This window comes from Pyrus communis, chromosome 4 (assembly GCF_041283825.1).
Source record: "Pyrus communis isolate YQ-2024b chromosome 4, ASM4128382v1, whole genome shotgun sequence".
Lineage (NCBI taxonomy): Eukaryota > Viridiplantae > Streptophyta > Magnoliopsida > Rosales > Rosaceae > Pyrus > Pyrus communis.
The window spans coordinates 23,076,104-23,090,671 of NC_142568.1; the positions used below are offsets into that span (position 1 = coordinate 23,076,104).

Here is a 14,568-nt window from a genome sequence, read left to right on the forward strand (position 1 = left end):
GGCATAACATAAACTACTTTAAGGATTTATAGAATGAGTCTTAGGCCTGGTTTGGTACTAAGTGATTTTAAAAAAAGTGGGTATCAAAAAAAGGTGGGAGAATTTTTGGTGTTTGGTAAACACTCCAAATCAGTTTTATTTCAAAGTTTTGGATGAAAATAAATCAAAAATCTAAAGCTGCAAAAAACAGCTTCAAAAAACCAACTTAATTGAAAAACACGGGTGAATAGTAAATTCTTAAATGAATTTTTCAATTTGCCAACATTGCCCTCTTTTCTCCTACCTTCCTCACACTTTCAGCACATCTCTCGCAAAACCCTTGCAGAACTAGAAAACTTCAATCCCAGCTCAAGCCAGAACTTTCTGCCACATAAAACTCCTATATTATTTGATTCCAACCCATTTTCAAACCAGGGCTTACCCTTTTGACCCAATCTCCTCCAAAATCCAATTTGCTACACCAGATCTGAAAGAAGCCATCCTTCCTCCCAGCAATCTCTTTCGTTCTCTAAGTGGCGTTTTCCAACGCCGGTGTTCAGCTGAAAAATTATGCTTAGCTTGCACATATGGTTAGGATAAGATATTTATGTATAAATACCTTGTGTAATGATCTGTTGATGTTAATGAAATCACAATCTTATTTTACTCTCTATCTCTACAATTTTCTCTCTCTCTATAACTGAAATCTCTCTCTAGATTCTCAGTTTCTACATGGTATCAGAGCCATTGTCTAACCGACTTTGATCCTTTATTTCCCTCTCTTTCTTGAAACTTTCTTGCGTTTCTTGAATTTTCTTATCTCCCAAATAGGTCGATGTATCTTGGATTTCTTTCTTTTCGTCCTCAATTCACCAAATTAGGTTATGGTGACTGCTGCGAACTCCTCCAATTCTCCTTTTTCACCTAATTCCCCAGTGAATCTCACTCCCAGCGAGATCTCTAATCCTTCAATCATGTTGATTTCCATTGCGAATGTTGCTAGAATGATTTGGACGAAGCTTTTCAAGCTTCTTGACGAAGATACTACATCACTTGGCGCAGTCTCTTCATTCCTGTATTCAAGCATTTCAAGCTTCTTGGCCTCGTCAATGGTGAGGGTCTCTGCCCTCCTGAATTTGTTCTCAATTTCTTTGGATCTCGTGTTCTCAATCCTCCCTATGAAACCTGGTACGAGCGTGATCAAATTCTGATGATCTGGATCAACTTAACACTTTCCGAAGATCTTCTTCCTTTGACTATTGGAATGGAAGACTCTCGCTCCCTTTGGCAGTCTCTTGAGCATCAGTTCTCTGGTGCTTCACGCATACATGTTCACAACCTTCAACCAAAGATCTAAACGATTCAGAAATGTGACTCTTCTATGACTGATTATCTTAATTCGATCAAAGATATCTCTAATAAACTTGTTGCTGCTAATAAACCAATTTCTGAATCAGATCTCGTTGCATACATTTTATTTGGTCTTCCTGATGACTATGAGTCCTTTGTTGACTTTATTGAGACTCGTAATGAGTCTGTGACAGCTAATGAACTTCATAACCTTCTATTGAGCAAAGAGATCTCGCTCCAAAAAACGCAAAACCAGAGCTTTTTCCTCATCCGCTGCACATTTCATGTTTATGCAGCACAATCTAACACCTCTGGTGCTCAGTCGAACACAGGTAATTCTTGTGGTCATTTCCAAAATCAACATCGGTACAATCAGAATCGTAATTTTGGGGGAAACAAACCTAACAACTAGAATCATAACAACTTTGGTGGTACTCTTGGTGCTGGCCCTTCTCGTCAGACATTTAATCAATCCAACTCCTCTAGGCTCTATGTTCAATGTCAACTATGTCTTCAATGTGGTCACTGGGCTCCTATATGCAATCGTCTTTCTTAATTTTCCTCGAACTCGAATGCACAAGCTCCTACTGCAATGTCTGCTATGAATACATTTGCCCCTCCTAACTATTGGCTTACTGATAGTGGTGTATCTCATCATGTCACACCTGACCCTTCTGCCCTCAATTTTGTAATTCCATACTCTAGCAATGATCAATTGTTTGTTGGTGATGGAAAAGGTTTGTGCATTTCTCATACTGGATCTGCTCTCATTAGCACAAATAATGCTACCTTTAGATTGAATGATGTGCTTTTAGTTCCTCAGGCATCTCATAATTTGCTTTCCGTTTACAAGTTTGTATATGACATTTGGTGTTCTCTAACATTTGATCTATTTGGATTTTATGTCAAGGACCTAAGAACTAGGAAGATGCTTTTCTAAGGCCCTAGTGAAGGAGGTTTATACCCTTCTACTGGAATGCTTCAAATGGTGTCTCTGGGATTGCAATCTCACCAACTGTTCTGATGATTGCTAAGGCTGATTTCCAGATTTGGCATCAACACCTTGGACATCCTTCTATTGGCATTTTAAGTTCTGTGGTGAAAAAAAATCATCTGCCTGTAATTGGTTCTGTTAATAAATTGTCTATGTGCAAAACTTGTCAATTAGGCAAAGCTTATAGACTACCATTTACAACTTTACCTTGTACATCCACTAGGCCACTTCAATTACTTCACACTAATGTATGGGGTCCCTCTCCCACATCCTCATGTACTAGATACAAGTTTTACATAATAATAGTGGATGACTTTACTAAATATAGCTGGCTTTATCCTCTATACTTTAAGTCTGATGTCTTTTCCACTCTCAAGACTTTTATCCTAAAGGTTTAAACTTTACTTGAGCTCAAAGTTCAATGTAAAAGATCTAATTCAGGGGGTGAATTTCTGAATAAATCATTACAAAGCTTTCTTAATGATCAAGGTATCACCCATCAATTGAGTTATCCTCACACTCTTGAGCAAAATGGGTGTGCAGAAATGAAGCATCTCATGTTATTGAAATGGGCCGAACCCTATTATCTCACAATGGTTTACCTGTAAAGTTTTGGGTTGAAGCTTTCCAAACTGCTATATATCTTATTAATCGATTACCTCATCAGTCTTCTGTGATTAGTCTTGGGAACTTCTATTTCATGCACCTCTTAAGTATCATACTTTAAAAACTTTTGGTTGTGCTTGTTATCCATGGCTAAAACTGTATACAAGTGACAAGTTGGATGCCAAGAGTAAATAGTGTGTATTTCTGGGTTATAGCTTGAATTATGGTTATAGATGCTTCAATCTTGTCACTAATAGGCTCTACATTTCGAGACATGTGGTATTTGATGAATTTGTGTTTCCTTATCAACATCTCACTTCTCAAGTCTCAGTTCATAATACATGTTCACATCATCACACCATTGCTTTTATATCTCTTCCACTGCATGTGTTGTATCTTGCAAAGCCCCGTACACCTGCAACTCCCCTAGAGGCATCAAGTTCATCATCAACAGCTTCCTCTAACACAGAGTCCTCTCATCCTATCTTATCTAACTCAGCTGCTTCTCAACCATCTTCTTCACAACCTTTAGCTCCTGTCAATACTTATCCAATGGTTACAAGAGCAAAGGCAAGCATTCATAAACCCAAGGTGTTTACTGCAACCAAACACCACCTTCTATCCACGGTTGATTTTTTCCCAAAGTTATCCTTTACTCCATCTACATTTCTCCAAGCATCCAAGCATGCTCACTAGATGGAAGCTATGCAATATGAATTTCAAGTCTTGCAATCGACTGGAACTTGGGATTTGGTTCCACACAACTCCAATTACAACCTTGTAGGTTGCAAACGGCTTTTCAAAGTTAAACACAAACCAGATGGTACCATTGAAAGGTACAACGCAAGACTTGTTGCCAAAGGTTTTCATCAACAGGAAGGTTTGGATTTCTCAGAAATCTTTAGTCCTGTTGCAAAACCTACTACTATTAGGTTTATACTATCTATTGCAGTCACCTATAATTGGTTTGTACATCAATTGGATGTAAGTAATATTTTTATGCATGGTCATTTGAAGGAATATATGTACATGATCCAACCTCCTGGTTTTGTGGATCTTTCCAAACCTCATCATGTTTGCAAGCTTAAGAAATCACTATATGGTCTTAAACAAGCTCCTCGAGCTTGGTATGAAGACTTCTACAATGATATTACCTCTTTGGGTTTCAGTTCCTCCTACTCTGATACAAGTATCTTTATCAAAAGAGATACTTCCATTACTTTCATCTTGGTCTATGTTGATGATATAATCATCACTGGAAGTTTAACCACTAAGCGTCAATCCATCATCTCCAAACTTCAAGCTATGTTTCCTGTTAAGAATCTGGGAGATATTTATTATTTCTTAGGCATTAAAGTTCAAAGGTCATCCAAGGGTGTGTTTATGCACCAATCTAAGTATGCTTTAGATTTACTCAAGAAAACAGACATGCTTGGAGTTAAACCTTGTGCAACACTTGTGTCTACCTCAAAACTTAATCACTCAGGCACTGTCTTATCTTATCCTACTTCTTATTGATCCACAGTTGGTGCTTTACAGTATCTCACATGGACAAAGCCTGATTTAGCCTTTGCTGTCAATCAAGTTTGTCAACATGTCATCTTCAAGCAATCAAGCGTATTTTGATATATCTCAAGGGCACTATTGATTCTGGTCTTTGGTTCATTAAAGGCACTCAATGCCTCACTGCTTGGTCTGATATAGATTGGACAGGTTGTCCTGTGGACAGATGATCCACCAGTAGGTATTGTGCTTTTCTGGGCCCTAATCTCATCTCTTGGAGTGCTAAGAAACAAGCAACAATAGCTAAATCGTCAACCGAAGTAGAATATAGGTCTCTTGCTCAAACTGCTGCTGAAATAACCTGGGTGTGCAAAATTATGCAGGATATCTCATTTCCTTTATTAAAGACTCCTGCCATATACTGTGACAACAAAAGTGCAATTGCGCTTGCATTTAATCTTGTTTTCCATGCTAGGACAAAACATGTTGAAATTGATTATCACTACATCCGGGAGAAAGTTTTACTTGGTCATATTGGTGTGTATCATGTTGCTTCAGCTCTTCAAATTGTTGATATTTTTACCAAGTCTTTTGATGCTGATCGATTTGCAGATCTTACTCACAAGCTCTTAGTTCGATCTCCTACCTTCAGCTTGAGGGGGTGTGTTGAGCGTACAACCTCTCACAACAACAATGTACCAGATTAGATGTTTACTTAGCTATTAAGTTTAGCATGGTTAGTGATTAGTTGTACATTATGCTTGGCTTGCACATATGGTTGGGATAGGATATTTATGCATAAATACCTTGTGTAATGATCTGTTGATGTTAATGAAATCACAATCTTATTTTACTCTCTCTCTCTCTCTCTATAACTGAAATCTCTCTCCAGATTCTCAATTTCTACAGAGGAAACAAGAAAAATTGAGAGAGAAGTAAGAAAAATTGATTACTTCTCTGTTCATTTTTTTAGAAGGTTTGCTTCTGATTTATCTTAAGGTTTAGGTATCTAAGAAAGGATAAAGCTCTACTCTGCTTCTGATTTGTATGTGTGTAGAGAAAGAGAGAGGTATTACCAACTTCATCTGAGTCCTCAAGTGCTGCACTGCAAATGGTGAAAAAGGAGTGATGGGACGAGAAGATGGGAGAAGCTAGAAAGAGAAAGAAGATGGGTTTGGTCATGGCTGTGTGCTCACGATCTTCGATCTTCTCTTTTGGGTCTGGTGAGTTTTGGTGATGGAAGTGGCATGTCAGAAGAAAAGACTATATATGTATGTATGTAGAGAGAGACAAAGAGCATTTTTCAAACCAACGGAGGATTTCCATGGCAAGTAATTAGCGGCTTTTGCTGAACCCATGCTCTGTTAATGTTTACGAGGTTACTGCTGGATTATACCCTTTTTGGCTTCACACCATTATTTGTTAAGAAAAAAGTTTACTAAATACTCTGCTGCTTTATTTCACAGCTGTTTATTCTCACAGTACAGTAGAAACAATTTTTTTTCAAAACACAGCAATACCAAACCAGCCCTTAATCCATTTTTTGGTTTTTCAGTACACACGAAATGATTGTTCATATATTATACGTCTGGTCTAGTTACAATATTGTTCCATTGATTGAACAAGGTCAATAGCTGAAGGCTAAATAACTGGATGATGGATGGATGGATGGATGGATCAAAAAGCTAACATCATTCTCACAAATTCTTCGTAATTCACTAAGCCATCACCATCCAAATCTGCTTCTCTGATCATCTGCTCTACCTCTTCATCTGTCAGTCTTTCTCCCAGATTTACCATCACATGCCTCAACTGCAGGAAAGATATTAATGTTAACAATCATCACAGTAAACTAAAAGGAAAAAAAATAAAATTATATATATATATATATATATATCTATATAAGTTGCTTCAGGAGAGGGATCTCCATTTTTCTTGCAAGACATGGTAACCTTTTGCGGGTATAGTTCAAAGATTCGAACCGTCTATTTAAAACTTTGCTCAAATATCCTTCAAATTGAAAATGTGTGATATTCTGCTCGTTGAGCTCATGCAATAAGTCCAAGTTGGTGAGCTGGGGTATCGATTTTCTGCTCTTAATTCACATTTTGTTGGACGCTTTGCTTGGTTAAGATATCTTTGAATTCACACGGGAATCACAATCAAAGTCAAGATTAAATTTAGGGTATCTTAGATTGCTAGAACTTTGATCTTCATTTATATAATAGCAAAGCCTCTCATTAGCAACGTGCCCTGAAATAAGTTCTTATTTTTTCAATAATAATATGTCAACGGGATAGAGAATATAGTTATTCAACCTCATTAGGTGAAATGTAGCCATCCTGATCCTTGTCAAAAACTTTGAAAGCTTCTTTCAATTCGTCATCCGCGTCATTTTCCTATATATAAACACATTATTTAACACGCAAACAAGTTAAACTTGTCTATGTCAGAAGATTAGTTATTGGTCGGGAAAACAATCAAGTACGTTCACTAAAATATGCAAACTAATTAATTTACCTTCATCTTTCTTGCCATGAGATTCAAGAACTCCCCGAATTCTATGGTTCCGTTCCCATCAACGTCAACTTCACTTATCATGTTCTGCAATTCTTCTTCCGTAGGGTTTGGATCCAACAATTTAACCACAGTGGCAAGTTCTTCAATAGTAATGCAGCCTAACAAATTTTAAATTAACACACCAATTTATACATACATATGAACATGAATAATTTAAAGCAATTATTTATGATGTTTGTCTGAAAATTAATAAATCTATGTGAATGTGTGATAGTACTGAATTACTATTAATCAAGCTTAACTGCAGTAGCTGCCATAACATCAAAGCATTCAAGCATATCGAAGATCGCATGGTGGAGCTGCAGGGTGTCCAGAAACTGACCGAAATAATTTGTAATCAAGGGCTGCTAAACGTACAGCCTGCCTTAATTTTGTTTTAATTACAAAAACTGAGTCTAAGAGCTAGCTTAGGGGCATAATTAAGTATGTGTATATCATGTATTAAAACTTAAGCATGGAACGGATAATACATAATAACCTCCCTGAGTTTCTTTAATCATTTGCTACATGTAAACATAGAATAATTAGGAAGATCAAACTAACCATCTCCATCCTTGTCAAAAAGACAGAAAGCTTCCTGAAACTCAACAATCTGTTCTTCGGTTAGGACCTCTCCCATTCTTTGCTTGACCATAATCTTCAAATTTTGGGATTAACCACTTTTTATGTACCTGGGAAACAATGAGATGGAGCTGCTGTAAACGGACTATATTTATATATGTTTGTGTGTGTGTGTGTTCATTTAATATGCATCTACTTATCAAGGGGGAAAGCAGGAATTCTTAATAAGATGGTAAGCGTTGTCCCTTCTTCAAGTTAGAAATATATAACGTTGGAAAGTGACTTACAGAAAGACTTTACATGGCCGACAACATAGACATTTCGGAATTCTTACTATCAAAGACTTTATAGACATTTATATTTGTTGTTTGATATATATTTCGTAATTAGTCAGACATTATTGATTAAGATGTCTCTGGATTTTTGTTTCAAAGTCGTACGCTTACTAGGAAAATTTGAAAATGTACAGCAGAATTGCCGTGCAGTTCCACCTTGGCGACCACGACTCTTGAAACCTCATTTTCAGTGCTATTGTTTTCTTCAAAATCCGTGTTTTTTGTCCTACAGTGTATATAAAACTGTTTTTCGAGTAAAAGGTTTGTAACTCAAGTGGTTAAGGTAGTTTACATTGCACTATAAGTACTTGTATTTGACACGGTAAAAGAAAACTCAATGTTCTCCGAAAATGGTCTAGCTAATTCATTCATATAAATTAGAAAATGTCGCCTTGAAAACTTTTGTTCGGTTTTCGTTACCAAACTTGTTACATGTTAATGTTGCAGCAAAGGTGCTAGATTTTCCGTACATACATATTTGATCAAAAATTGAGTAAATTAAACTAAAGCCCGGTAGATGTAAATAAACATCAAGAACTTGTTTCCTAAGCACCAGAGCTCCATGAAAAGGGAGAGGAATCAGAGAATAAAGGAGGTGATTGAAACTCCTGGACTAGAGAATAGCAATTCAATTGACTGACTTGAGTGTCGGAGTATCGTAGTATCTTTTGCAGGTACCCCGACTCCAAACGGAACTTCAAAGAGAGGACGTTCGAGGACGCTTCTAATGAGGAATTCGACTTACGTGCGGGTTACAGTAACGAATCTGTGAAGGAATTTCTTCATGTAAGAATTCTCGCTCCAACAGTTCAGCAAATATAGCAGTTGGCCATAGTAATTTTAGAGAACCTCATGAGCGTCGAGGCGGTAGAAGCTGATGTAGGGATACCTTTGGACAGTGAGAGGAGGAAAATGCGGTGTTTGCAGGGTGCAGAACTTGTAAATCTTTTTGTCCCTAGCAATTCTCTGTCGATTCTTCGCCTCCCTCGCTTCCAATAACTGCTCCCTCACATAACTTACCAAGTATTCCTTTTTCTCCGTAGCTAAAAATTCATCCTCTTGTATCAACTATTCAAGTGGGAACTCCTTAAACCAATTCAACTTCGTTTCGTCACCACGACAATTTTAGTTAGATGTCTCATTGAGTCCATATGAGAGAGTATTGAATAAAATCGTGATTCACTGGAGCCTAGTGGTTTGAAGAGCTACTCTTACAAGGGCTCGTTCGTTATGTCCTAGAACGAAAAGTGCCGATCAACCATGAGTCAAGGTTCTAGAAGTCGCTAGCCACTAGTCGGGTATCAACTTGTCTTAAGAAAGAAAAAAAAAGCTAACATTTGCCTCGACCTATTTTCATCTTTTTCTAATCCATTTTCATGTGCATCAACATTGTATGTTATCGTTTTTTTTTTTTTTTAATTATGAGTACGCATTAAATTTGGTATTTAGTTGCATGACTACTTCTTGTTTTCTATGTAATTAATGTTTTTGTTTTTTTTAATTATGAGTACGCATTAAATTTGGTATTTAGTTGCATGACTACTTCTTGTTTTCTATGTAATTAATATAGCAATTACACTCTAATTTTTCTAACATATTCGTGGTTATAAACCTACTCCAATTGATCATCCGTGCTGTTCCAACAGGAAAGGCAGTCTTCCACCGATCCTCCATGTTTCGGGATCGTCCCAGTCCCACGGCTTCTTCCGCTTCCTAGATCCTCCTGCTTCTTTCCTCATTGTGTATGTTATTTCTTTTTCTTTCACTCTCTTCTTTTTCGTCCCACAAATCGCTTGAAATTCAAGGAAAAAATTATTATTCACATACTAAACAAGTTATAATGGTTAGATATTGCACTTGTCGTTTAGGTGAATCAAATCTGAAATCTCTTTTGCATGTAAAGATGTATATTACTCGCCTAAAGAAAAGAAGTATAGTACTAATTTGTATAACAAATAATCAACTCTTCACCAAAAGAGCTAAATTTGATCTACTATGATATAATGAGAGAGGTATAGGGATTGTGTGACTAACAGATAATACGTACACATTACCAACCTATAAAATCTAATTAACCATCAAGGGGTAACTTAATAGTTTAGGACGAATTCCATACCTCTATTATACATGGTAGGTCATGTGTTCGATTGCTGGCATTAGTGAACCACACAATGATGGTGGGGAAACTGAAATACTTTTGTGAGTCTTCTTGGCCCCACAAGGGACGTGAACTGTTGTGACAAAGTCACCAGCTAAAAAATATTTTTGAATTTTGTTGCAAGATCACATGATTATACTGTCATTCTAACTCATTCTTTCTCGATTATTGGCGACACTCCTTCCCATCCTACAATACTTTGCAATTATTAGAATCGTCTACTTTTTAGTTCACCTTTTAAAGATCAAATTTGAAAGAGAGAAAAACGATAAAATCAAAAATAATTTTACCGTTTAATTAACGTTGTCAAAATTTTAATGTTCACCTGAATAACATATTTTATAGATTGATTAATTCTTATTTGACGAGTGACCTAAATAAAATTGGAATTTTAACGAAAAGCTCTCGGTACTGTTCACTTTAACGAAAAACTACATTTTTAATTTTTTACACTAAAAGTGTCAATCATGGTACTATTCATTTTACCTTTTATTTTATCATTATCGTTAAAACTCAAAATTTTCTAACTCTTTTCATTAGTTTTTTTTAAAATAAACCGTTCAGATTATCGTGCAAATGAGACATTTATCATTGTAATTGCTCGAAAATTGAGGTGCCAACTAAAGTTTGAATCTTCGGACAAAAACAGACACAAAACCAATAAGCTTCTTGTCCTAGACCAGTTCAATTCCTAGTCCAAATACCAAATTCCGAAGTCACCTCTTCTCTCTCCCCCTCTCCCTATCTCTATCTGTAAAATGTCGGACGGAGCTTTGACGGTCCTCGACGGCAGCCACCTGAGAGGCGTCGACCTCACCATGCTGGATGCTGACGCCAGCCTAACGGGAGCTCAGGTCCTCGATCTCGCCGTCTCCAAAGCCTCTTCGTCCCTCTTCGGCCTCTCGCTGCCTCAGAGCCTCAAGTCCTCTGCTTTGAGTCGCATCAGCCTCCAAGACGACGACGCTTTCCGAAGCGCGGCGCTCGATCGCGCGCAGGCTCTGAAGGTGATCGGCGAGTACATCACGGCGACGCCGATGAATTGAAAGGTGCTAAATTTAACTTCTATAAGTACAATTGTTAATGTCAATTATATATACATTGTGTGATGAATTGTGGTATAATCCGAAAACGAGGTTCCGATGAAGTTTTAAGGATGTCTTGTGTGATTCAGGATCTAAGAAAGTGAGGATCGGTAATTGATGTAGTACTTAAACGAGTTTGAAGAAATTAAGGTGTAATTTTAGTATGAATAATTACTGTTTGACTTTGAACCTGTTTGGTAGCTAGAAATGTCGGAAATGTCGACATGAAAAATACAAAAAAAATACATTTTTCTTGTTGGTTTTGTCTTCGGTCTCTCCGATACATATGACTTGTTCTTTCTTGCTGACAATATGAGAATCAGTTGTTTTGAATCTTTGATATGTTGAACTTTTTCGGGCCGAAATGGAATAAGAGGTTTGAACTGTGAAGTACTTAAATGACGGATTGAAAGGTCGAACTTGGTTGTTTAATTTAACGTATTGAAGGGTCGAAAATGCTTGGCAAGAACAGAAGTTGGTTTAGGAGAATTTTGATTGTATGATGTAGGACGTCGGAGAGCTTTATGATTTAATGATTAGTTGATGCTTATTGCTTGTGCCGAAATTTTGTCTTCACTCTTCAGATGATCCACTTGTCATATCTGTCTTGGACGGATACAATCTTCGACTGTTTTTAGAGGACGAAGATGATTTTGCAATGTTGGCGGAGAATCTGTTCACTGATCTGGATGTAGAAGATAAAGGAAAGATCAACAAGAATGAGATCGGGAATGCGCTTGCTCAAATGGGAGTTGAGATGGGTGTTCCTCCCGTTTCAGGTTTATCTCGATTTCATTGCTTTGGTTGTTAATTCTGTGATTATATAAATGTACATATAGCTGCGCTATCTGCAACTGAATTAAGGATTCTGCACAGAAATTAAATTAAACTAAGCCTAAAGTACCTTGACTGTATTCGTATTTTCGTTTTGCAAATCAAGAATTACTACAAGTTTCACTTACAATGATTTAGTGTTTTCACATTATTCGTTTGTGGAAATTTTAAGTGATTCTAACAACTAACAGCCATTCGTGTGAACCTAGGTTTGTGGGATATTATTTCTACATTCAAATGCATGATCTTTTGCTCACATGCTTTGTTCTATACATATGGGACGAATCACATGGATTCTCATCTTCCGTTCTTTCTTATATTGTATCGCTTATCAAATCAAGTGTCTTAGTTTTTATAGAGTTGATAATTTACAAGGTGCAATTTAACAGAATTTCCTCCTTTAAATGATATCTTGACAAAACACGAAGCTGATGGGGACGAAGAATTTGGCCAAGCACAATTTGCTCAGCTACTCCAGCCTGTCCTGCAGGAACTAGCCGAAGCCCTGGCCAAAAAGCATGTTGTTTCTATCCAGAGCATCAAGATCGTCAATGGCTCTAACCTAAAAAAGGTAGTTCCATTTCCCCATTACACAGTACCCTCTTGTTATCTAGAGAACTAAAAGAAATTTGCTTAACATTGGTAACCAGGTTGACCTAAAATTTCAAACAGTTCGGATAATGCTAATCCACCTCGAGTCAAACACTTCGGGTCTTTTTTGATTTCGAAAGTTCCAGGGCTTTAGTCTTTGTTGGCACAAGCCTAAATTTATGTTGTCTCGATTATCTCAATGATGCATCTAATAAACTGCCGAAAACTATGCAGCTTTTGGCTGATGAGAAGCAATTGAACAATGTCGTTGAGAAGATATTGCAAGAAGAGCACCATGGGAAGGACGGATTGGGGAATGCAGATAAAATTAGGAGTTTTCTTGAGAAAAATGGGCGAGAGTTGGGTCTGCCACCATACGAACCCGAGGCAGTTGCTCTTTTGTACGATGCAGTGTTTGCTGATCTAAACGCAGACAAGAGTGCTCCAGAAGTAGGCCAAGACAAATTTGGAACTCTTGTGAAGGAGATACTCGAGGAATTCGCAGATCAGCTAGAAGCGAGTCCTGTTTTTTGTGATGCTTGATCATCGAGTCTCAACTCGCAGAGCGTCTTGTTTGTGCAGATAACTCGTTTATTCACGTGTTTTCGAATCCATACAACCAAAATACGAACGAATTTACAGTTTGTAATTGATAGCATGGTTGGTTTAAGGTGAATTTCGCTACTTTGAGCCTTTTTGAGTGACTCAATAACTACATTATAGAGTATACAAAACAGAAAACGAGGATCTGATACAGATTGCTTTCGAGTTTCACCGCATTGTGTTCTTATTGTTTGGCATCGGATATCGACATGGAAACGATTCTCGTGCTAGCAATTCACGGACATTTTTCGGTTCGGTTTGGTTTAAGGTTCAAACTGGTAGCATTATCTTACCAAATGGATTCATTTGGTGACCGGTTTGGTTCAGTAAAATAATGTCAAAGTGTAAATAGTAGAATGAATATGGTCGTTTTCTTATACACCAAACTAAATCAAATCAATCTAACTACGGTACTGTTCGGTTCGATTCAAGACTACACCTCTAACGTTAAAAAACCAAACAAAATTGTTCGAATTGATCAAGTGCAAATATTGAACCAAATTATTCGAATCAGTTTTTTTTTTTTTTTTCGTTTTTATCTCTCATATTTCGTAATATTTGTTTTATCTTTTTCGTCACGTGACTTACAAGAAAAAGATAAAAATCTTCTTTAATATCAAAATACTTTTGACTTAGAGTACTTGTGAAACACCACACATGATGCACAATTTTACACGTGACCGACCGAGACCGCTGCCGATGGAAAGGGCAGAGCCGCTTGTGAAGAATGGCCAAGATGTGATTGATGTGTGTCCCAAAATCCTTGGTGGATTTGGTCGAGCCAATTGCTAGCTACAAGCCTACAAGTCATTGTCCATAGACATTACAAACAGGAAAATGTCTTACATCAAAGGAATCATCGTTATATGACGTTTTAATTCAATAATTTATTATTACGTGTAAATATTTCTTTACATATTTAGTGTTGGATTTAGAATTTGAACTTTGAGGGATCCAGTATTAAAGATCTAAGTTTTTTTAGATAGAAACAAAATGCAAAAAACATAAATAAAAAATCAATTTATTCACTAAGACATTTATGAACTTATTATTGTCAACCAAATCATGTTGCGTCCATACCGTATGCAAAGCAAAAATATCCGTAGACAAAGATGGGAATGGAGAAAACATGTAGTTGGTTTTTGGACAAGCCGAGCATCCACGTATACGACATGGGTTCCCCTTGTTTTGCTGGTGAGCCTTTAACAGTAACAAATCTGCCACGTTAGTGTCCAAAGTTTATAGCCACGGACTCCACCGTCACCATCCTTATTGTTAGGTCCGCAGAGAGGACGGAACAGAATAAATTAGGATTTATTTTATGATTTGGATGGTGTAAATATTGAAAAAGATAAGGGATATTTTTGTCTTAAAATTTTATAATTTTGTGTT

At 37.0% G+C, this 14,568-nt stretch overlaps 2 protein-coding genes and 1 pseudogene across 3 annotated transcripts; 2 read left to right on the forward strand and 1 right to left on the reverse strand.

The window, feature by feature from the left end:
- The first annotated feature begins 1,360 nt into the window (after window positions 1-1,360).
- On the forward strand, window positions 1,361-5,139 carry LOC148697653 (uncharacterized). The gene is made up of 3 exons (XM_088691971.1): window positions 1,361-1,661; window positions 4,455-4,513; window positions 4,816-5,139. Exons 1-3 carry the CDS (start codon window positions 1,361-1,363, stop codon window positions 5,137-5,139), a joined length of 684 nt encoding a protein of 227 aa, XP_088548097.1.
- A 727-nt stretch (window positions 5,140-5,866) lies between these two features.
- LOC137723578 (calmodulin) lies at window positions 5,867-7,785 on the reverse strand. The gene is made up of 4 exons (XM_068462776.2): window positions 7,556-7,785; window positions 6,953-7,110; window positions 6,751-6,831; window positions 5,867-6,244 (listed from the first exon to the last, which is right to left on the reverse strand). Exons 1-4 carry the CDS (start codon window positions 7,644-7,646, stop codon window positions 6,110-6,112), a joined length of 465 nt encoding a protein of 154 aa, XP_068318877.1. The 5' UTR covers window positions 7,647-7,785; the 3' UTR covers window positions 5,867-6,109.
- A 2,930-nt stretch (window positions 7,786-10,715) lies between these two features.
- LOC137723713 (uncharacterized) lies at window positions 10,716-13,347 on the forward strand (annotated as a pseudogene). The gene is made up of 4 exons (XR_015961877.1): window positions 10,716-11,112; window positions 11,733-11,927; window positions 12,372-12,553; window positions 12,808-13,347. The product of XR_015961877.1 is annotated as an uncharacterized LOC137723713 (transcript).
- The last annotated feature ends 1,221 nt before the right edge of the window (window positions 13,348-14,568 follow it).

Excerpts from the sequence above, each read along its gene's own strand:
- LOC148697653 (XM_088691971.1), top strand. The coding sequence starts at position 1,361 with ATGACTGATTATCTTAATTCGATCAAAGATATCTCTAATAAACTTGTT. Across the intron at positions 1,662-4,454 it reads TGGTGCTCAGTCGAACACAG|TTGGTGCTTTACAGTATCTC; the intron begins GTAATTCTTGTG and ends ATTGATCCACAG. Across the intron at positions 4,514-4,815 it reads TAGCCTTTGCTGTCAATCAA|GATATCTCATTTCCTTTATT; the intron begins GTTTGTCAACAT and ends AAAATTATGCAG.
- LOC137723578 (XM_068462776.2), bottom strand. The coding sequence starts at position 7,646 with ATGGTCAAGCAAAGAATGGGAGAGGTCCTAACCGAAGAACAGATTGTT. Across the intron at positions 7,111-7,555 it reads TTTTGACAAGGATGGAGATG|GCTGCATTACTATTGAAGAA; the intron begins GTTAGTTTGATC and ends AAAATTTGTTAG. Across the intron at positions 6,832-6,952 it reads TCATGGCAAGAAAGATGAAG|GAAAATGACGCGGATGACGA; the intron begins GTAAATTAATTA and ends GTTTATATATAG.